Source organism: Rhinolophus sinicus, chromosome 5 (assembly GCF_057876585.1).
Source record: "Rhinolophus sinicus isolate RSI-liver-muscle chromosome 5, RSI-T2T, whole genome shotgun sequence".
NCBI lineage: Eukaryota > Metazoa > Chordata > Mammalia > Chiroptera > Rhinolophidae > Rhinolophus > Rhinolophus sinicus.
In genome coordinates, this window is record NC_142505.1 from 20,037,513 (window position 1) to 20,063,123 (window position 25,611).

The window sequence follows — 25,611 nt, forward strand, 5'->3', positions numbered from 1 at the left end:
CATATTATACAAAATGAAAGCTGCCGCAGCCACCACCCAAGAAAGAACAATTTTGAAAACGAGAGGTTATGTTAAAAGAGTTCCTCACGACCCCTTCCGGAATAGAGAGTGAGTGTGTTTATCTAGGCCTTCCTACTGTACAGAGCTTAGAGGGCGTGGGTGGGATACAGGATAGAACAAAACCCTTTCTTTTAAATGGTAAGATAGAGTAAGAGTCTAGAGTTGGGTTAATATACCAAGGTTAATTTTGATGCCTTTTCTTTTCAACTCTAAGGAGATTCTTGCATGGACTTTAACATACCCCACTAAACACTTGCTTGCCTATAATAGGCCAAATGCTAAACAAGTTATAAAAAAAATGAATTCATATTATACTTTTAAAAACAAAATAAATCAACCCTGTCTTCATAATATTTGGTTTTAATTGCATAGTTTCAGTCTGGAGGCAAAGTTGCAAATGATTCAGAAGCAAGTGTCTCAGAGATGACCAAATCCAATTTGTGTTCTCTAATGACAGCCTCAATGCTCTTAACGATTTTGTTTGAAAAAGCCACCTCAAATGCCCTTTCCATTTCTTTCTTTGAGAAAGCAATGGTCAAGAAGAATTCAAATTTTGCCTATTATTTAAAAAAAGCAAAGGTAACATTCTCTCCTAATGCATTGCTATGTTTATCTGATTTTTTTTTAAAAGACAAAGAAACTTATAGTCTTGTGCTACTCAGGTTACACAAAAAATGACCAAAATATAAATACAAATATAATTGAAATCATCTCAATATTTTCAAGAGCTATTTGGCTTTTTCTTGTGGGATTTTTTTTTTTTTTTTGCCTGAAAATGCAATAAAACAGATTTAGAGAAATGTAAAGTTGATAACAATCTATCGCCCATATGCATACCACCTCAACCCCAACATTAATTTTGTTTTGCTTAACATTGTCAGTATTTCATGTGACAACAAACACGAGGTATTGTTGACCATCATCCATGTATTAACTCATTTAATGATCATATCAGGTCCTTTTATTACTATCATTTTACAGATGGAGAAATCAAGACACCCAACAAAGTTGAGTAATTTACCACAGGTCACCCAGCTACTGAGTGGAGAAGCAATGTTGAAACCAGGCAGTCTGGCTCCACCACAGACGTAACCATAGCAATACTGACTCTGAAATATTTACCTAGCTCCATATTTATTATACACATTATTTTACATTGTTCCATATTCATTTAACTTCCTATAATACACATTTTCATAGTCTGAAATGGTTTAGTCCTCATGAATATAATTGTAATGGTTATAGAGCAGTTGTATGTGCTAGAAGTGGGATGCTTTCTATATTTGTTCTAATATAGAAAATGAAAGAGTGCTAAGAGTTTGCATATATACACACTTAAAAAATATGTTGGAATAAACTATTTGGCACAATATTCTCAGCGGAATTACTAATAGCAATTACTAATAGCAAAGTATGTTCTTTTCCATACTAACTTTTTTTTTTTTTAAAGCCTCTACAAATTTAGCCTTGTACTAATGAAAAAATGGATGCACCAGTTTCACAGAAACCAGAATTTGCTGGCCTCCATGTTATAATGTTTGCTACATTAGTGGATATAAACTGTGACTGCCAATTGCTTTAATTTGCATGTTTTCAATCTTTTACCTAACCCATCCTGAGAACACTATTCCTTCTCGTATGTATGTTTTTTTGTTTCCCTAACATATCTTCTCCCACTGGACCTATAAATAGGAGTCCTCCTTGCTCCATTTCCATATGGTTTCCCTCCTACCTAAAATCGCCAATAGAGTCTCACATAAAATTTATAACCAATGAATCTTCATTTTCACCATTGTCTACAGAACCCTGGTATCATGCCTCCTATTTCTCCACTAATACCCCTGCATCAGTCACTTTTTCCAATGCCACTCCTGCTAATTTGATTCTTGACTATTTCACTTAATATTTAGATGGTTGTTTCAATGCCTATTTTATCAGTTCCTTGAACTCCTCAGTAATGCCAGTTTTCTTCCCAACCTCAGTACTTGCTCCCATGGTGATCATTAGCAACTATGAATAATGTTCCATAAATGTAATTGCTGTAGCTTCCCAATCATATGTAGTTTCTACTTGTAACTATTTCAAGGGTCATTTTTCTGAAATAAATACTTTAAATAAGACTCAGAATCTTATTATTTTCCCCAAAATATGAAAGTGACTGTAGTACTTTTCTAATCACAACTGCTTTCATTTAGGATACCTCCCCTATGTGTTTGACCAAGGTGGTGAGTCAGAGTCACTATTGTTATCTACAGGCTCCAAGTGTTGTGGCCAGAAAAGACAACTGGAGGCTTTCATTTTTGTGTAATGACCACATGATCATACCACCTTCTTCACACTGCCCTCAAGGAAGACGGACTAACAGCTCTCTGCACTCCCATAAAGTCGTCTTTAGCTGTCTTTCTATTAAATGATTTCCCCGTCTGGTTCCAGGATCCCTCCCTCTCTCCCTCCCTCCCTCCCTCCCTTCCTCACTCCCTCCCTATCTCCTTCCCTTCCGTTATCTCTTTCTTTCTTCACTCCTTCAGCATTTATTATGTTTGAGACCAGTAGTCTCCAAACTACTTCTAAAATACTTTGGAGCAGCAAACCCAATATTTATATTTATTTGTCTAAAACCTATGTATTTGTATAATTTTCATACTGATATATATGTTATAACACACACACACAAAAAGTTGATGTAAAAACAAAGGAAGATATGTTCTAATATTTTCTACTAGAATCTCCAATAGACAGTCATTCATTTCCCTACAACACCCCAGTTTGAAGATGTTTCCTAGATTACACAAACCCTGTTTTCATTGAGTTTCAAAGTCTATTTGGAGAGGGAGGGGGGGGGAGAGAGAGAGAGAGAGAGAGAGAGAGAGAGAGAGAGAGAGAGAGAGAGAGAGAATTAAAGAAGGAGTTAAAAGAAATTGTGGCTAGGAGTGTTAGGAGTTCATGTAAGGTTACCTACAGTATCTGTCCATATCAGCATCCCCACTGTTGAGAGACGGATAATCGCTTATGGAAACTCTGATAACCCATTTCAGTTATATCCCTTACTCTTCAAGCCTCACAAGTACACAAGAGTACAGTTTTTCAGGTTCGCAATTTACACTTTTGTTATTCCAGTGTTGTACCATAACAAAAGATATCTGCGTTCTTGAGCAAAACTTTGCATAGTGAAGGTTCCTTTCACATAGACCACTGCAATGATCAGATATGTAATGAGATCTACTGTGGTTTACTGGTGGTGTTTGTCTGTGAAGCATTTGTACTTCTGATTAGTGTTCAATCAATATTATTGACTGCATGAGTTGGGTGCCTCAATTTTCTCTGGTTGTTCTTATAGATATTTTTACCCAAAGACTTTGGAAGTGGGTTGGGTTGCCTATAAGGAATAGATTTAGCATTGTAATGCTTCTAACATACCATATGCTTCCCACAGGCGAAGAGTAAAGCGTATCCTGTAGTCATGGCCTAGCTTTGCTCTTAGATGTTCTCCAAGATTCAGTTTTCAGCTGCCCACCTTTATATAACGCAGCACATTCCCCTTCTGTAGGTTACTTTTAGTGTTATTATCTATTCCCTTGATTTCAGTCACCATCTGTAGCTCTGAGCTTTCTTGTACCTTCCTCTTTGATATCTCTCACATAGATGTCATGCCCAGACCTCTAATTCAGCATAGCCAACACATAACCCATCACCTCTCCACAAAACCTACTACTTCAATTTCTGGACTTCTTACCTCAGTAAATGGCACAGCCACCTTCCACAATCATGAAAGGTCAACATGTTGGCTTTATTTTATATATCCCTTTCTTCCTCCATTATAGAGAATATTCAATTCTACCTTTGAGAGCATTCAAGATGACTCCATTTCCATTTCTCTAACAATGCCTGGGTGACATTCCTCATTTCCTCTTGATCTATGGATTTCAAGTTTACATTGCTTTTTTCCTGCCTCTAATTTCTCCCATTTGCAATTTGATTTTACTCCTTTGTGAAAAATAACTTTTCTAAAACATATACAGAATTATATTGTGTCTGCTCAAAAAACTACTAAGGGTTTCATACAGAATTAAGTTCAAAATATCCAGGATAACTTTTTTAAAGTCTGCAAAATTGACCCCTTCTTTTTTTCTACCACTATCCTTACCTGTGCATTTTTGTATTCCAGATATGTGGGTCTGATCAATTACATTCTGAAATTCTTTCTCCCGAACACCAACCATGCCCAAGCCCATCCATTCTGCCTTGGGTTTATAAACTTAATTCCCCCAAAAGGAATTTCTATAGGAATTCCATATACTCATAGTATGATAGTATGTTGTGAGTACCCATCTTATAGATATCTCTGTTATACTCTCACATCGTATCTCAGGCTGATGCACTGATCCTAATAATTTTATTAGGACTAGTTTCTTGTTTTTCTTGGTGGTTTCTTTTTCAACTAGAAATTGAACTATTAGATAACAGAAACCATGTCTTATTAGTTTTTATCTTGCAATACCTGAATACCTAGTACATTTGTAAGTTTATAAGAGACATGAAATGTTCTCTTTTAATTGCTGAATTAAATCTAAATACCATTACCCAAATAGGCTAGTATGTATCTGCAATGTATAAGTATTCATTCCTAAAAGTTGTGTACATTATAATTATATGTGAAATAAGGCAGTTTAGAATAATCTTGGCTCTACCTTACTTTTCAACATCAGTATTATAAAAAAGACTGGCTTAGAGGAACAACAAATCACATGTTACAAGAACCATTCCCATTTTCCAGTAAGAACTGAGTCATATAAGAGAGATGATATAGATGCCACAAATCATTTAATGCAGCTCTTAAAAGAGTATAGGATTCTCAAACATGAAGAAATAAGAGCCACAGATATACTCAAACAACTTCAGAAACAGTCCCCCCTCCAAAAAAAAAAAAAAAAAAAAAGGCTTAATAAGATACCAACTCTGAGAATTCTGAGATCCCATGAGGTGTTCATGGCTGAAGCTTAGACACAGTGGGCCCATCAGTAAATTCATCCTAGTCAACCAATGTTGCTAACGCTTTAAAGAACAGATAAATTAAAATGTGTTTTGCATGGGAAAGTTCTCCCCAGAGTTTCTTAGTTTTATATAGGAAATCAATTTGCATCACTGATGATATCATTCAAATTAAACAACCCAAAGTTGTTAGGAGGTAATTTAGTTTTATGCTGAAGCAATTTGACACTTGTTCTAATGTGCGATTTTCATTTTGTTTGTTAATGAAAAAAATTAATGAGCAATGTTACTAGAAATACAACTCATCAGAGCCTCGGGGTTATTAAAGGGGTTTGCCGTATAGTATACAGTGTGACCCCTGGGCACCATGTGCTGGACCTCTGCCTGGGAGCAGCTAGCAATTGAACAGTATAGGTAACAAGAGCTCAGGATACAGATGCCATTACACATACCTTTGCACTGATTTGTGTTTTTGTCAAGAATTGCCTTTGTGGATACAATTTTTCCATACCTGAAAGAGAGAGAGAGAAAAATCCATGTTACTGTAGCCCAATGGAGAAACATCAAACACCTTCATGAACATGGGTGTACATACACATGGGCAGGAATGAACCAAGAAAACAAGCTGAGAACTCCCATTTCACACCTGGGTGATCTCCTTTCACCAGTTCTTCTCTATGACTCGAGAATGCACTTCCCTATGCAATCACTGGGTTGAACCTTTAAAAATAAACCTGTCAGGCTGTCATAGGTGGCTGAAGGGGGGATAGCATGTGATTGTGATCAAAGTAAATCACTGTGGATTCATGAAAAAAAGTATGCAGCTTGGTGCCAGGATGAACAGGGCTTGCATCCAGCTCTGATGCTTACCTGTGTAACTAGAGAAGTTTAACATAACTTCTCCAAGCCAATTTTTTCATCTGTAAAAAATGGGAATTGTAATAACCACCTTTCAGGATTTGGGAAAGGGTTAAATTGAAATTTTGACATTTCCTATCAGTGCTCCTAAGATAAATAGAAATGTATTTATTTTGCTACTAAAAATATATTATACTGTCATTTGAGGATAAGATCTGACTTGTGTGTTCTCAATGCCTGCCACCAAAGGTGATAGAAGTTCAATAAATGTTTTCTATAAATAAATAAATGATACAGATTATCCAATGGTACTTCATCTATAAGAAAGTTTCTACGATAAATAGCTATATACATCATAAATATGCTCATTTTTTTTATCACCTCTTGCACAAGACCTAGTCTAGGTTTTGTTTTCAAAAGATGAGTAATATGGGGAATCAAACAATCTCTTAGAGCACATTTCTGAGGTATAATGATGATGAGACTGAACAAGATGATCCTAAAACCCTGTTCTTTAGGATTCCATGAAGGATGCTTCCCAATGAACCTAACAACGTGGAGATGCTATAATGCAAATTGATGCGCCAAGTTTATTAACAACCCCCATTCTGTTCAAGATTTCAGCTATTGTCACAAAATATTTGCCAAGTTGTCTTTAAATTCTGTGTTCCTAAATGTAAAAATATATGACAAATATTAAACATTCCACATATTAATGAACTAGGTTCCCTATTTCCAATGTTTCTTTTACATTTGTAATCACCTTTTACTATATCATTAATTTTTCACAGCATTTCGGAGGTCATTTATTAAAATTCTAGTGTCCATAAGGGCATAGTACCGGAAATGCCTCTGCCTGTGTCTTTTTCAGTTGTTTTCACTAAAGATGGACGAAGGGTCCTCTAGAAACTGATGGGATTAATGTCATTACGAAAGTGATACACCTATAACCTTGAAAATCATGCCAACAGGAGCAGAGCTATTGATAGGCTACAATAGAAACAGGACTACTTGTATGAAATTAGATGAAGGGGTCTGGAATAATTCCCACCAGTCACCTAGTTACTCCTCCCTTGTTAAAGTCAGCCAGAACTGGGATGGAGCTGCCCAATACCGAACTGAGTAGATTTTTGTCAGCATAACCCTGACGTTTCAGCTATTTGCATCTGGGGTACCACTCCGTTTCCTGCATCATTGTAACTATTCCCCTACAGTTAACTAAACTGAAGATTGCTAAGGCTGAAAGTGTCTATAACTATTTTGTAGCTGTAGATAGCATGGCCTAAAAGATCGGTAACTTAATCAAAATCATATAATCTGTGAAAGTTACATCAGGAACCTGAATATGGAATTCTCAAATTTGATGCAGTGCCTATTACATCATGCTGCCTCGAAACTAGGGAAGCCCCTATATATGTCAAATCTTCTAGTTCAATCAAGCTTCATTTCTTTGGGAATCCAGGTATTATACTCCAGGGCACTGTAGTGTAGTAGTTAAAAGAATATACTGTGACAACTAGCTGTCATGGCTCAAATCACAATTCAGCTCAGATGCATTCATTTGGCTAAATCTTATGTGTTCTTTGCAACATTTCATCATCTAAAATAACATAAGACTATTTACTTAAATACTGATTTGCACTATTTATTTAAATTTATATACATCTGCTTATAAATTTGTACAATGATGATAATAGTCTCTACCTCATAGGGTTGCTGTGAGGATTAAATGAGGTTTACCAAAAGTGTTGATAACTGGCTGACACAGAATAAATGTTCATTAAATATGAGCTCTTCTTGAAATTACACTCTTCCTATTACCTGCTACATAAAAATACCTCAGTCTTTGGCCTTCTCTAAGGTAGATAAGAAGTGAAAGGGGGTAAAGTTTCCATGCAAAACGACAGCTTAAAACATTACTACTTAGATTGTCAAAATCTTTCACTAAGAAATTTGGCAGGTAAAGTTATTTGCTAAAAGTATAATTTGGATTTACAGTTTATATGATTATTTTTAATGTTCAAGATTTCATTAACTATGTTCTCACCGCACATAATCACACCAATATCCATAGGATTAGAGGGTTTTTTTGGTTGGTTTTAGTCCTACTGAAGTGTCTGCTACCACAAGACTGACATCATACAACCTTACTCTCTCCAAAATTCCTCAGCTCTCCACCTATACCATCCCTATCAGATGCATACAGCCTCTTTCAAGTTCTACTTCACCCCAAGACCTTCTCTCTTAGGAAAGTAACCAGTAAAATCATATCGTTTTTGAACAGCCTCTTCACTAAACAATGGTTCAAGGCACCAGAATCATACCCATTAATTACAGTAATGTTTGCTAGATTTTGGCTACTCAGGCAGGTAAACATTTGCAAAATTACATGCATTTTACAGTATTAGACAAGAAGGGAGAAGAAAGGGAACGTTTGCTGGAGCTTTTTTTTTCCCTCACAAAGCACCATTAATATAATATAGGAGAAGTAAAAACCAGAGGAAAAAAATAATTTAGAAATTTATAACCATCTGACATCAGACACACAAACTGTTAAGACAAAAACCGTTCTTAATAGGCTGCTAAAGCTATTCCTGAATTTTTAATATAAGCACCTTCTAAATTAAAATTTAGCTCTGTCTTTTAAAAAGGAAATTAGAAATTACTACATCTCATAGTGAGTTAAATTTCATGATGAAACTTTTAACCTGTAGTGTGCATAATGTCTTACTATATCAATACTACAAAGATGTCTTTTCCTTCATTAAATGCAGGACAAATAAAACATGGTTATCATTTTTTTACGGTCCACAAAAAAATGAAATGCTTTCTTGTGGAAAGCATTTGTGGATATTTAAGCAAGCAACTTTTTTCCACAAAAAAAAAAAAAAAGAATTTTATTTCCCAGAAAATATTACAATAGTACTATAAATGGAAAATCAAACACACACACACACAAACACACACACACACACACACACACACACACACACACACACTCATGCCAAAAGACAAATTGTGCTATTTCTTGATTTCCCTATTCCTAATTACACTCTAGGCGAGAATTTCCAATAGTACAGAATCACAAAACCATGGAACGCAACTTAGAATACTTGACTTATCCGCTTACTCTGATCGGAGGTATAGGAATTTCATTCCTTGGCTCAGTTACAACATTCCGCATTAACAATTATTTCGCAAAGCTAGAATATGCTTTAAACAACAAAAGAAGGTATTTAATGGGCCATTGGTTTGAACTCATGTTTGAACTCACGATGACAAACAGGTACTTTCTGCATGACTGGTGCTATATTTTCCATGCTCTTCAAACTCAACAATTGATGTAGGTAAATAAAGTTTAGACTTTATTTTCTTAACAACTCAAACCATGATAAACACAAAAAACACCAATATAATATACCTGTGAAGAACTATATTAAATCTCTCTTCCTAATGTTTTGTCAAAGTGTGTATATATGTAAACCATGTTTCCCCAAAAATAAGACCTGACTGGACAATCAGCTTTAATGTGTCTTTTGGAGCAAAAATTAATATAAGACACGGTCTTATTTTATTATAAGACCGGGTCTTATATAATACAATATAATATAAGATCGGGTCTTATATTAATTTTTGCTCCAAAAGTCGCATTAGAGCTGACTGTCCGGTAAGGTCTTATTCTCAAGGAAACAGGGTATATATATATATATATATACATATACATATACACACATATATACGTATATATGTATATATATGTGTATATATATATTTACTCTAGTCTATATAGTACGTATATGTATACATACTATATAGACTAGAGTAAAAAGAATAGTCTATATACATACTATATAGACTAAAGTAAAAATTACTACACAGATTCAAGACACATTTTTACACACTCCAAAAAATATATATATTTCTGAGGTAAAAGGTATTCCTAAAGTTGAATTATCTCACTTGTTTACTCTCCCTCTTCTTAGAGTTTAGATCAAGACCTTAAGTGTTCGTCAAGTTTTTGTTATGCCATCCATGACTAGAAAGCAAAATCTGATATTAGAAAAAAATGTATATGACCAAATTACTGAATGATGCATTGAAATAGATACTTAACCACTAGTTCCAGGTGCCTCCTGGAAGCTTTCAGACAAATACAATTCACTTTTTTATGCTTTCATATTCTACAGCTAGAAGAGATAAAATACCCATAGTCAACTTCATTGGGGGTTTCAACTTCTTGGGGGAAACAAATAAATGAACACATATTATACCTTCTTTCCATCTGGGCATTTAGTATCTTACGTAGCCAATATAAGAAATAGCTAATACCAGAATTGCTAGGATACTTTTTAACATAAAAATATGCAACTTCTTGTCATAGCTACATATTCACCAACTATCCTAAATGCCCATACAGTATCTAAATATGACCAGGTGCCAAATAACATTATTTATATTCTAAGTGCTCTGCAAAACAGTAGCCAATATATAATAACTATCCACTTACTGTATTTTGAGTTTTCATTAACTGAGTTTTATAAATTCATGTGTTGTTTATCTACTCTTTAAGATATTTTTACCCCAGCTTGTCAATGCAAGTTTTACCTTACACTTTTTAAAGAAATAGTCAATTCTTCCTGGTAGTTATTCTTATCTTACATAGCATCTGAGTCAAACTATATTTGTTGATACACATGATTCTTTCACATACAAGCCTAATTTAAACTAATGGCATCTTTTATTTTCCAAAGTTAAAGAGAAAATAGAGCTATTATGGGTCTACTCTTCATGAATTATGAACACATCAAATTGATAGGACCTTTCTATACAGAATTTATTTTTAAATTCCTTTGCTGAATCACCAACTGTGTATGTTAATTCAAAAAAATACAGGCAATGACTGAAAATAGAGTCTCCGCAGTCAATTAACCCCCAGCTAACACTTTACTCACATGCCTTTTATATTGATAACAGACTAGAAAAAGGTATTATATTTATTTAACAGATACAACATTATCCTTTTAGAAAATGTGGGGTTTTATCTGCCTTCTTCTAGATGGCTCATTTATTCTTTGGCATTTGGAAATGATAAGTGAAGGCCAAATAAAATAGCTCTCCTAGGCACACTGAGCCTAAGGACTGTCAGTTTGTGATGGTGGCACTGGTATCTTCCAAGTGCCCCTTCTCTTTCTAAATAATATAGGTCCTTCAAGAGTAACCTGCATGTTCTGACTTCCATGTCCACCAGTTATTTCTCCCAAATCTGAATGGCTATTGTGCTCACAGTCTACATAAAAGCACCTAGCATGTATTATTATTATTATTATTATTATTATTATTAATGCTATTGTTATTGTTTTACTGTTTTATGATATTGTCTGTTTTTTCCCCATGAGATTGTCTCTTCAACCAGACCTTGAGTTTTCAGGGGTCCAGATAATCTTATACTTTTTAAATCATCTTCAAAATATCCAGTATAGAGCTTGATACATAGTAAACTTCTATGAAAATCTGTTGATTTTTAACTAATTTTTATGGACCTGACAAATTTTCCAGTTCAGAAACACCTACTAATGATTGGACTACATTTATACATAATATATATACATATACATATAATTTATAATTTATATTATTGAGCACCTGCTACGTGCCAGTGAATACACAGGGCACATTAGACATTTTATTCCAAATTCTTACAACTACCTAATAAGCTAATATCATCATTCTCATTTTTTAAGATAAAAAATTAAAGTTAGCTTATATTGACTTACATACCCAAATTGACAGCTATTGGTTATATTGCTTATATTTAAACTAGGGTGCATTTAGCTACAAAATCCCTACTCTTTCCTTGATATCACACTGTCCTTAATGCATAGTGAACAAGCCTGCATCAAAGTCAGTTCTCTGGCCAGTCATGGGCCACAGAAACTATCTCGAAGTCTATTGCAGATGTTGGACGTAATTGGCCCCCTAAATGGCATTTCGTTTTGTTTTGTTTTCTGTTTTTTAATGAACACCATTTATTGGAAATAGTGTAGCTGGACATTCCTCATTGATTATTAGAACTCACATGGAAAGAAACGTATTCCTCAAAGAAACTTATGACTGCACAATGTGTACCACATTCCAGTACATCTACGAATCTAACATCAATTGAAAGCATAACAGAAACCATAGTTTGGCAGCAGAATTTACATTTGCTGTTTGGGGAAGACATAAAACTTCCAGATTCTGAAAATCCTGACATCATCAATTGTCTTGATAGTATTAAGAGAAAACTGCATCAATGAGCAGCACATGTGATCATTTTGAAGGCCATATTTCAGTAGAGAATGCTCTTAGTTTCCACTGCATCTCCTAGTACCAACGCACATAATCAGGTTCTCAAGAAAGTTTTGCGGTGGTGCTGTTGCTATTAAAGTAGTGGTTCCCAGTCAGGACATGGGCTGTTTAGCTTCATTCTAATTTGCTCACAGATTTTCTTCATCATTACACTTCTCCTCCTGACCCCAGCTCAACTCACGGTTTCTCTCTTCCCCAAGCAGTTCATTTCAATTCTGGTTATAATCCCACAGGGCACTGAGCATATTTCTATTAGAGAGTGCGTTGTATCACCAATTGTATTAATGATTAAAATGCAATATTTTATCAATGCTGTATTGTAGTGTACTATACTGTACCATTTCCTATCCTAATATTGAGGATGAGTTCTTCAAGGATAGGGCATCGGCCTTATTTATTTTATATCCCTGGCCTTACACACAGGGCTCACTCAATAAATGTGTGTTGGATGAATGGATAAATGAGTGAATGTTGTACGCATATACCACACCCTCATCAGACAAGACAAACAGGATAGCAATGAGAGTCAAGTGTATCTACGCACAGATATAGCTCCCACTTTGCAAAGTGCATATCCTCCTGATAATGATACATCACTTTTTATAACGTATGTTGAGCACATTCACTTCATTTCATTCAAAACGAGAGTGAGCTTAAAAAAAAAACACACACAAAAAAAACACTCAAGAACCAAACTAAGAAAGTTTTAAAGTCCTTATTGTAAAATTCTTATTGCATTATATTACTTTAAATTTACAAAGACACGCAAGGAAAAAATATTGACATAAAACACCAAATAAGGATTTTCATACATAGAAGCTGCTCAAAACTTTGTAATGAAAGCACAGCTTTTACTATCGGTATGAGGAAGTGACTATTGCAAAGAACTCAGTGACATATTTCCCAGGCAGAGTTGTCTGTAAAAGAACGATAGTCGTGCGCTGTCAATGGAATCTTTCTAAGCTTCATAACATTTAAAAATGCATTTCTATGATTAAGTAATATAAGAATGCCACTGCTTCATTTAAAAGAATTAGAATTTACAATAGGAAATCTAGAAAAAAAATATAGCATAGAATGAAGTTGTTCACTGAAGCTAATTTTAATTTTTCAAAAGCTCACATACACAACAACCAGGAAAAAATTAAAGTCAAGGCCAATTTTAATTCAAATTAATCCTCCTCATCTTAGTTCCCAAAATCGTGTAAAACAAGTACCCAAATAGATGGCAACACAGACATTTTTGTCAGCTCATCAATCTCTTTGCATTTAATTTTAAGAAGTATTTTGGATAAAAGTGCTCTGTGTCACCCCAAAAAATTCAGTCTTTGTGAAACTCTAGCAGGAAGCCCAATATATATTCAAATAATCCATGTTAACATAAATCAATGGTGCAGTTCAATTAACTATGTGAAGATTATTTGCTTTATAGATTTTCTGTATTACCCACAGTACTTTTAAAATTATATGTAAAATATGCATACTAGCTACCACACTAGATAAGATAGCAGAGAATAAAATACTGTATTTTAAGAATTCTAGTTTAATAATAAACTTAGCATAAATAGTCAAAAACTATAATTGTTGGGATGATGCTCAATCTTTTAATTACCTAATGGTCAGAAAATTCAGGCTGATGTTATCGATTCTAAAAAACAATTAAGGAAGTGAGAGATGGCAAAATTCATGCAATGCTATCTCAACTCAAAATCAGTGACTTCTGGTTCATTTGTCTTAACCTTTCCCACTATTACTGCAAGTATACACAAATACACACCCTTGAGTGCATTTCTTTCATTCCACTGGGGAAAATGTTTTGCATGACAAACGAGACACCTATCACACATTTTCAGTCTGTACCATTTGGGAAGGTCACAGGCTAAAGGGAAAATGCAAGAAAAATTCAGCTGCTCCCCACATGTGGGGAAGATTTTCATGTCTTCTTACAGATTCTTTTTTACCTGATCAACTGTTATTTAATAAAACTTGAATATATGGTCTCTAACTTCCACTACAAGGTCCCTTTTGATGCTCTCAGTGTAGCATAATATTTATACTATCACAATCCAGTCTCATTTCCATAATTTCTTGAAACACCTGTGACTATTAATCTTGTATTTAAGCACAGATCATGTCCCATCAAACTTAAGGGCATAGTCCATGGTTTATATGTATTTATGGTGCAAAGAGTATGTATACCTAGTAGAAACACAATAAACATTTGATGATGCAGTAATATTCCTCCAGGAAAGATAAAACCATCTGTTCTTAACTGTGGTACAAATAAGAAAAGGAGAAACTTATTAAAGTTAATCACTTATTGACAGATGCATGTGCTTGATTAATTATTCTTCTGATTTGATGTATTCACCCGTATCTTAAGAGTCCATAACAGACACTATTTATACCAAAATTAACTCTTCATTATTACTACATTATATGTATAATGTTACTCAACTGGGTTGCATTATCATCTCAGTAAAAAAAATCCAAGAATACTTTTGTTTTAATAGTCCTTTGGCCCTCCACAATACTTTATATAATTTACTTTTACTATATCAGCCAGGAAGGATAACAAATACAGCTTCTCTTCCTAGTCTCTATTCTCATCATTCCCCGATATGGTCCCCCAAATCCAACCAAAGTTTATTACTTGGAACTTTCTAGAATGTTCCCTGCTAGACTACAATTCCGTAAGCCAAGAATTTTCTGTTTCCTCCTGCCTCTCTACTCACAACTTCCTTTGCCTAATATCAGTTTCATTGTCTCCTCTAGAAAGATTTTGCTCATCGTCTTTCTTTTAGCTGAATTAGGAGCATCTCCTCTGGCAAGGTGCCCAGGAGTACCTCTGTCATAGCACTGTCCCGACTGGATGATAACCACAGGTTTATTTCTAACAGTTACTTGCGAACAGAACTGCATTCCTTGCTTGTATCATACAGCCATGATAGAGAACACAACAGAGAACTGATGATCCAGAAAAGCTGTTGAATAGACAATAATGAGGATGTTAATTCCTATGTAAATAATTAGCTTAAAAGAAAACGTAAACTTGAAACTTTTTTCTTAGACCCACAACCTATAAAATTACTAGAGAAGCCGTTTCTTTTTCTTTGTATTAAAAACAACAACCCAAATAACCAACAATAATAAAATGTTGGTTATTTGAATAAATATATTGGGTTTATTCAAATACTATACACAATGGGAATTCACCTACAGATAAAATGCAATACAGTACATTCTGCTCAGGAGGTGGCCTCTGTTCACTTGTCTTAAAGTTAACCACTGGGAAACCAAAGTACAAGCTGATATGTTTAGATGGTGTGTACTTTTCATGTGCCATAGGAACATAATTGATTTACTTTTTCCTTTATATTAAAATGCAATGAAAGGATACATTTCATGCTCTATAAAAACTGAAATTCTATTAACTATCTTCAGCCTGAGTGCTGACATTTTAATAAATTGATTATTTTTTAAATTATAGACGGAATATAGGTCATAAAGTCAGATTTGAAAAATGTAGAAAAAATTAGAAAAAAATTTATCTCACCACACAAATACTTGCTATGTCGGTTGATCTCTTTTTCAAAATAGTACTTTTCTTGTTTGTGTGGTTCACATAATCATACAACTTATATAATTTTGCATCTAGCACAAACACTTTTAAGAACTTTGTACATGACTTTGAAGTATAAGCAACACAAAAATCAGTGTAGATAACATAAAAGTTCTTTCAGTACTATTAGAAAATGTTAACAGTGTAAGGAAGCTATTAAGAAGAGTCTGGCATGGAAAAAGTAGTGGTCATTACTGGGTGGTTTAATATTTACACACTTACAAAGGAATATTTATCATTGTTTAATGAATAACTCATAATTAAATAATTACCTGATTTTTTGTAAATAGATACAACTCCCAAAGAATGGCTCAGGAATGTAAAGGTGACAGCTCATTTACTGCATTTATATTGCTTCTTTTTGTTGTTGTTCTTTAAAGTATACTATCAATCCAGAGTATGTTAGCATATCAAGAAACTTCAAAAGAACTAAGGCCTGGGCAGCTGACCCCTATCAATGTAGATGTCTATTGGCTATTTTAGAATTAGAATTGATACAATGATTTGGAGCTAACATTTATCACTTCCTCCTGGAAATTACACATTTTTCCAAACAAATAACATTAGAAAGCGTGGAGATCTTTGTGTTTGTGTATGTCTTTGTGCACCTGTGCTTATAGAAATTACTCTTCCTACAGCTCACAGTAGGGTCACTAAGAGAAAAGATTTAATCTTGTTTGAGAAAGAACTAATATGTCAATGTAAAGTTGTTGATACACTGACTTCAATTTCCTATTATATGGCAACTGAGTATTTTGAAGTATTCACTATCAAATTGCACTTTAAAAATAAACAGGCATTTTAAAAGCTTAAAAAATACGTATTGCTTTTCAACATCATTTTCTGTATTATACTCCAAAGGTAAGTTCGGGGTTAGTTGTGGATTTTCTTTAAAATTTGAGTTTGTTTATAGCCAAACCTTGTCTTGTTTTGTGTTATAATTTATTATAATTCATAATAATTAATGTATTGTAATTCAAATTAAAAAATAAATAAATTTATTTTTTACTTTAATTATATATTACATTATATAATGATTCTATATAATAAGATTATTACATTAAATTATATATTGCTTTATATAAAATATATAAATGAATATTGACTATGTAAAATATTATTTAAAATATTTAAAGCTGTTCATTTTTAGATGAACACACATCATAGAGGTTAAGAAATAAATAATTTGTTGTAATTGTGAAATATCTTGCTTGCCTTTCTCTAATACCATTTCTTACAGTTCTCTTCATGGAAAACCACTACTCTATATTCTGTAATAAAATATCCCTTGTTTTTCTCTATTATTTTATCATACATATATAACACATATTGTTTAGTTTTATTCATGTTAGAACATTACTTAAATGAATGTGATTCTTTTATCTGTGATTTATATCTTTACTGTGATTCTTTTATCTTCACTGGGTTATAGTTTTCCTTTGAACACATTATTTAGATTTTGTTTGTCAGAGCTCCTGTCTATTTCTACTTAGGTTTATCCATACACACCCCTTTATTTTTGCCATTATAAACATTTATATTATTAGTATTTTCATATCAATTTACTGGTACAAATGTGCAGGAATTTTACTAGACTACGTGACCAGGACAGGGATTGCTGAAGCAAACAGAACACGTTGTTTCCCAAAGTGGTGTATCGCCAGCAGAATACTAGTGCCTTCTCAGTCTTGCCAATGCTTAATGTGACAGACTTCTTTGATATTTCCCACACTACTGAGTTTAAAATATTATCATTCTTTGGAAGATTTCTAAATTTTACAAATTAGTAAACAATGTCTTAATGAAACCTGATGCACAAATCTAAATTAGCCAAAGTTTCTAGGCATGCCTTCCTGCTCTTTAAGAGAATTGATATACTGTAACTCTATTGAGTTATGAACTAGTTCCAATATATGATTTCATGGTTTAGAAGAGGTAAATGTTTGTAATGTTATGTTCTACTGTGTCTCTATAATTCATGCTATGAAGCAGAATCTGTGTGTGTGTGTGTGTGTGTGTGTGTGTGTGTGTTTAAATACAATACAAGCAAATGTAGCAACTGAAAATGAATAGAGAACATCCATGTTTCCAAATACTTGATCCTTAGAATGTTCTGTCTCTAGATGATTTTGGTCAATTTGAGGCAATTTACATTAGGTCTGGAGAAAAGTCTTCTAGCTTAGAAAAGTGACTCCATATAAAATAAACTAGTAAAGAGAGTATTCAAATAATAAGTATTTGATGGGCAAAATAAAACTGTTTTCTGGCATTACCATAGAGACAAAATTAAGAGCTGAAGTAAATGTTTCTCTTAATTCAAGTCATTTCCCAAATATTATACAAGAAATTCTAGTACTTTCTGTACTGAAAGCTCCAAAACCCAAGACCTACAAAGTTGCCATATTCCACCAAGTACTCAGTACGAGCCCAGTACATTACTCCAGATTAGGTTAAGGCTACATGATGTTTTTCTAATTGTGATATCTATGTAAAAAGTCTAGCTAGTACGTTGCTTTGTACACCTGAAACTAATTTAAAAATTTAAAAATGAAAAACACTGAGTCGTTCTGGAGGTAGCATATGGGTATTACCTGAAGTTATCTAATCAAGCTTAGAGTCCATCAAGCCACACGTCTTCTGTGGGATCTGACCATGAAAGTCAGAGGACATGCAGAACTTCTGGCTCACCTTTGCTTTTAAAAGGTGGAAGTTTTTGAGAACATCAACAATGTTGCATGTGGATTGCTGTCAGGCTCTTAGGTTCATTCTAAAGCTACAAAAATTAACATAAGCAACCCAATGTATGTGATGTTTATGACCTTGAAATCACTTCCACTGCCATATATATTTTGGTATTAGACATATATGAGACCGCATTACTGTAGAGAAATAAAATAGCTGAAGTATAAATAGCATACCTCGAATGGTTCAACTTTACCTCAAAGGCAAAGATGAAGCATTATTTATTCCTGTACCCTGATAAAATCCTAATAGACCTTCAGTTCTTGAAGTTACTGGGATCATACCTGTACATATTTGTCAGAGCCTTATTCTTCTATCTACAAAAAATGTTGCGTGTTGCATTGTCATGTTTATGACCTTGCTATTCGAAGTGCAGTCTATGGAGCACTTTGCGCTTCTGAAAATGCAGAAGGTTTGAGGCCCCAACCCAGACCCACTGAATCAGAATCTACATCTTTAACAAGCACCCCAAGGATTTCATATGCACATCCCTGTAGTAAACACACTGTTTTACAACATGCACATACAAAAAGCACGAAATCCCACACATGTTTGTTGAACCTAGGATCTAGAACAAATTAACTTTGTATGAAAAGTCAAGTTGACTTTTTAAGTTCATAAACCTCTGCATTTGCCAAAGCTGACTGGCTGAACGATAGATTTGAACTTTCTGTGAAGCTCTTGTTTTCTTCTCCTTTTGCAAGGTTGTGTACAGCTTTCAGCTGACATATTCTCATAGTCTATAGCTAATACATGCAGACATCGCATGGTGTGACAAAATTGGAGCAAAAGGTACTTTGGTCTCATCTGGAGAATTCTGAAAATATTCAAGGAAAAGAAAAGCCTGGCTTAGAGAATGTGAGAACGCTTCAGAAATTTAATTATACGTTTTCATGTGGCCTAAAATGTCCCCATAGCCTCTGGTCAAACAACTTTAGAGTAATCTAGTCGAAATGGGATACGTGTTATCAAGTCTAAATCATTGCCAGTCTTATGTAAATAAAGACTTAGAGACACAGAGCCAAATTTTGCTGGTACCCTGTATTAGTATCAGTAAATACAATGGTACTAAGACAATTCAGCAAACATTCAAACTGCACAGAGAGTTAAAACTACAGTGCAATTATGACCTAAATCAAAGATTAAGGGGAAAAAATAAGGCCAACCATGTCTGTATATAAACAGAGGCTAATTTGCTATTTTGTTGACTTTGCGTGTATATGCCTTGTATCTGACAAGCCGTTCAGCCTTCTGCTTTCTTACGTTGGTTTGACTATTAAATTCTGTCTAGAATTAACCAACATGCCAGTACACCATGATATTAATTTCCCAAGTATTCAATCACTTAAGAATACCATCATTATTCTGGAGAACTCTGGTTGTTCACTGTTTGTTCATGTTTTCAGATGTTTCATTAAGAGCAATTTTAGTTCAAAAGAATTCAAAAGTATGCATCTGCAAATGCCTGATCTTAAAAAAAAAAAAGAAAAAAAAAAGTCTTAAATATTGAATCTTCCAAAAGGAGGCCAAAAATAAAAATAAAAAAGATAATCATTAGGTTTGAGAATTAAAAACAATATTTTAAAATCAAAGCATTATGGGGAGCTCACGGAGAGGGCACTTGAAAGGAGAGTGTGAAGCACGGGAGGCTGAACGCTGCTTTCCATAGAGAAATCACCAGCTTCCAGTTATGTGTTTTGTCAGTTGACATAATTCAGTGTGGCTGCAATACTGTTGTATCTCCTTCTTGTTACATGTCTATAGTCCTTAATTATCATTGGTGTACAGAAATGAGTATAATCACTGCATCAGAAATTGCCTTCTCTTCAGACTACTGATTTTTATAGTTCATTAACGGCATTTCTCAGGAGGCATTCATATTGAATTTTGACTTCCAGAATGACCACAAAGGAACAGTTACAGGCAGTGAGTGAGGTCCTGTGGTGGAATCATGCTGATTCTTGAATTATACCCAAAAGTCGTGAGCCCAGTATTTCCAGGACCTGCTGCTTACACAGCTGTTTAGATGGCCCAGGGCAAACAAAAATGACCAAATCTTTTTCTTCTAGTCAATTGCACCATAATATGCCCAGACTCAAATTAGGACAGAATTTAAGAAACAAAATAACAAAGCATATAGGGAATGTGTCCTTCAAATGATTTCAGAATCTGCATGGCTGGAAGAACACGAGACTTAGGGAAACTTAACTTTAAAAAGTCAATAATACGAACTAGTTGCTTTGAAAAAAATAAATCTTCTGAATAGCATTGACTTCTGTCCTTGAAAACACCCCTATTAAGGACTTTACATAAAGTATTCCAATTAAAGAGTTTTTCACCATACCTGAACCTATAAATATAGTACAAAGTGTATGTTTCGGAAAGGCCTCCAGGCTCGGGCAGCTCACTAGATATGCAGGAAAAACAAAACAAAACAAAACAAACAAACAAAAAAAACATGTCTCCAAGGAAATGCACATTCCCCTCTATTTGGTTCCAAATCATAAAGCCTTTTAAAAAGATAAACGGAGATCACCCAATAGGCCAGAGATAACAGAAGTCGTTTCTCTGGAAGAATCTATTATTTACTATTAACTATTTAAGAGCTATAGTGTTCCCACCCTAAATATAGACTTGTATGTTAGAAACAGTCACTAAAATATATTGCCTAACTACTACTGTTCACGTAATACACCATGAAGCTGGCACGGTTAACACCAATAAATACATTTGCTAACATTTATGTCTTTTATTTACACAGCTTCTGCTATGACTTTTCAGAAAGTAGGAAAAAACAAACGAACAAACAAACAAACGTAAAAAAAAAACAAAAAAACTACCAGATTTTCATTTGCACGCCCTATCTTTAAAACACCTTGTGTTATCTTCATCTCCAAAACACCTGGTGTTCTCTTCATCATTCATTTAGAGAAATGAGATTGAGTTAGATAGGTAAATGAAGGTGTTTATCATTGTCAGGTTTATTATTTACTGTTCATTTATGTGTTGTATAAGTCTATAGCTGGCTTCTCCTATGTTCCAATCATTGTCCTGAGAACAGAGATGGATCAGACATGAGGTCTGGCCCCAAAGGGTTTGCCAACTAAAGCAGGATCACAGCCATGAACATAAATCAGTCCAGTACAGCATTTGTAATACCAAGAGGCTATGCCTGCAGTATACAGAATAACACATCATAAGGGAACGATGGCAAGCAGGGGTATACGTACACTGGGAGCTAGGAATAGAAGGATGAACAAAGACAAGTATCACTGGCTTCCCAGAGGAAGTAGCCCTGAGCTGAATCTGAGACGTGCCTTTTTTCCTGATGAACAGCAGTCAGCCTGTCACGTTCATCGATAGCCTAGTGGACCTTGGCAGACATAGAAAGTTCAATGCATCAGCCAAACATTTCTTTGGTGCCTGTTATGGGTAGCACGTGCCATAGAAAATATTTTTTTAAAGAAAGGTTTCACGACAAGGCCCTGACTTTACACTGCATCTTTTTCCACTGAGAGTAACCATAGCTTGAACAACGCATTTGAAAGCCTCGTCAGGCTTGATAATCTGGTCCCCTTCAAACTCAAATTTGACATTTTAAAGGAGAAGCTAGGGGTGCTGGGAAGCAGAGAAGGAGAGCGACCTTCAGTCTGAACTCTACACACTTGAACAAACAGTTCTTTTGACAATCTTGAACCAAAGCAAACACCCTGCAGTTGGCCATTCACACACCTTAAAAGGGAGCTTAGAAACCATCCATGGCTTCTCACGCCCCTCCTGGCCTCACCTCCTGTCTCTCAGCCTCACTGCCTGCACCTACGGACTTACTCAGTTTTCTTCACCTTCTTATATTTCTTTATATTTCAGAAACACTAAGAGTCAAGGGTCGTAATCAAGCTGACGTTCCACTGAATTGTGGCCCATTTTCTCATAAGTGTTTTAAGGGCTGCAGGTAACCAAGGAGCAAAAAGATCACTAACAGAGCTTGAAGGATGCAAAACCTTAATTATGCCTTTCGCTGAGGTTCCCCCCCTTTCCAGATTAAATCAGATCCCTTTAACATATATTCTCATACCCTGAACTGTTCTTCCATAGCTTGTAGTAGTTTCATGTCCACGTCCCATGATAAGACTTTAAGTTACATAAGGACCCCATCGTCTCTATACAGCTGCCCTTTCACATCCCAATACCTAACAGGACCAAGCGTTGTGTAGAAAATGATTCAGGGGTCAATGAGGGAACCTGGCTGGCCAGCAATTCAGAACTATACTTTTATACGTGGGATACAAGGTGGGGTGGCATCCAGTCACCTAAAAATAGATAAGACAGTAGGATACATTTTATTAGGCTGGTGCAAAACTAATTGCAGTTTAAAAGGTTAAAAAAAAAAAGAAAAATTGCAAAAACCGCAATTACTTTTGCACCAACCTAATATTTTATTTTGTTTATCAAAGTTCCACAAGATAGTTTCATGTAATGTGCAAATAAAAGAATGTTTTGGGGGGATAGGTTAGAAAGTAAAAGAGGGTAAAATTCATAAAGTACTCAATGCCAACTGCAGAGAATTTCTAAGTAATGAGAGTGTTTACTCCACACACAACGCCCTGAACTAATACTAAGTGTTCTAGCTACTATGACCTAGAGCAGTGCTCCTCTGAGAATAGAGCATTTCTCTTTTTGCACTAACTAAACTAAGCATTACTAAACATTTGCTACACAGGTTGATACCCATGCCCTCACTCAGTTCTTACGTAAGTTAGACAAGTGCCACTCAGGGCAATGCCACCCAGAGCGGGCTCCATGGACCATCATCAGTAGAAGCCAGGGGCTTCTGCAAAATGCAGTTCATATGAACACTCTAACGCCCTTCCTCCCAACCCAGACACCGTGAATCAGAATCTGGAGAAGGAGGAGGAGGGAAATGGGACATAATGGTCTGCTTTTTAACAAACTATCCAGGAGATTCCTAAGCAAACCGATGTTTGAGAAGCACTTATTTGAGGCATGTGAATTCTCCAGCAGGACAACATCAGTGGTATTTCATTATTTTATTGTATTTTATTTATTGTGATCCACATTAAGAAATAAATTTGAACTGAGAGTCAGTATATACACAAACACAGATACACAGACACACAGATATGCACACACATCTGAAATAAACCTTTTGCTAAACAATACTTATGCTTACTTACTTTGTGGGAAAAAGTCTGATCTATTCTATGCTATGCTATGCTATGCTATGCTATGCTATGCTATTCTATTCTATTCTTTCTTACCCACCAGACTGATTTCACTACTCACTGGCCCATTGAACAATACTTTCTATTGTGTACATTCAGAAGGGACTTTAGGACGATAAACAGACTTCTACCAATAGTGTATCGATTTTGTTTAGCCTGGAGAAAAGAACCAAGGGCACTGACGATTACCTTGTTATATTTGTTAAGACTGTTTCACTGAAGAAGAATTAGGTTTGCTCTATATGGCAAGATGCGTTTGGACTTATTATAAGAAAATACCTCATAAACAATGGGAGTTGATCAACAGTGACATGAAATATATTAAGAAGAATGAAGTACATCTCATTAGAAACGTTCAAGTTACTAGTGGACTCTTTGGCACTTGGGTTTTAAATGGAACTTAAACTTTAAAAACCTGTTTAGGCTTCATATGTTGTAACTCTCACTCTAACCCTGTGATTCTATGGTTTCCTCAGTTCTGGATTCTCGCTTCACCTTAGCACATTTCTGGTCTAAATTTTCTATTGCACTTACTCAAAGACCCTTTCTATGACAGAAATATACCAGAGGCTGAAATGTTTTACATTAGATATCATTTACTTAACAATTAGCGCTTTGCTGTGATTATTTCCTTCCCTTTATCCCTCCACTCACCTCTAGGGTCCTCATGGGCTAGATCTTTGCTCTAATCACTTTTTATTGCCAGCACCTATCACAGAGGCTTAACCATAGCTGGCAATAGTAGATGTTTGTTAATGAGTTAAGACTAAATGAATGACTATCCCTTATGATGACAAGCACCTATGCCTGGGAAGCAGAGGACAGTTTATTAGAATATAATTTATCTGCGTGACATCCTAAACAGGAAAACAAATAATGTCATTCTTTTTTTTTTTTTCAGAAAAGTTATGGGTTTGTGCAATTATTCAACGGTAGTGGGATAAAAGGGGAATGCAAATGAAGCCTTCACATTCCAGACAAACTCTTCCTAATGCTTTTCCTCATGAGAAGTACTCGTCCAGCTAATAGTATTGCATGACAAGGTATGCTATGGGGCTGTAAAACTATGGTGGGGGACCTGGATGGGCATTTGGGGATGGGGGAGTGAGATGGTAAAGCAAAGCAAACTAACCTTGTCACTTTACTTCCTAATGATAATTAAGATGACTTGTGTTTATCAATGGACCTTGGAAAGTGTCCTGCACATAATACAGTCTTAATAACTCAATTGTCTACAGGAACAAATGATTTGCAAGTTCTGATCGACTCATCCCAGCGGCTACTTCGGCACAGAATCAAAATGTTACCAGGCTCAGAACAAGATCTCTTGACAGCTGTCACACTGTTTACTTCACCACCCAGGCTCTCTCACATCATGATGAAATAGGATATTAATTAATTACAGAGAAAAGTGTTAGGGAAATTGAATAGAAGAAGTCATAGCCCTGCATAATGAGATATATCATATGCTATGCTTAGCTGAGTGTGTGGTGCTAACTCACCCTACTTAACCCCCTTCCACCCAAATATTCAAAAAAGTCATACGCAATTGACAATACTCCATGTTTATGTTTTAAAAAAATTAACAACAGCTCTTCCTACATTTGTCCTGTCAAGATTGTTAGTACGTGTTTTATTATTTCTATATATTTGTTTCTAAGCAACTTAAAGGCTTAACTATGAGTTATCATGAGTGTATAGTTATACAATATACTGAAAAATAATGTTTGCCTATGGCTATGTATCTAT

The 25,611-nt window shown here is 34.9% G+C and overlaps 1 protein-coding gene across 15 annotated transcripts in view; it reads right to left on the minus strand.

Annotated features, from left to right (window-relative positions):
* The window catches only part of RBMS3 (RNA binding motif single stranded interacting protein 3), a 1,228,141-nt gene that overhangs the window by 443,553 nt on the left and 758,977 nt on the right, over positions 1-25,611 (minus strand). For all 15 annotated transcript variants that reach the window (XM_088798298.1, XM_088798292.1, XM_088798297.1 and 12 more), the window contains one exon: positions 5,502-5,560. In XM_088798298.1, the coding sequence (XP_088654424.1) occupies positions 5,502-5,560 (59 nt within the window). The remainder of the gene's footprint in view (positions 1-5,501; positions 5,561-25,611) is intronic.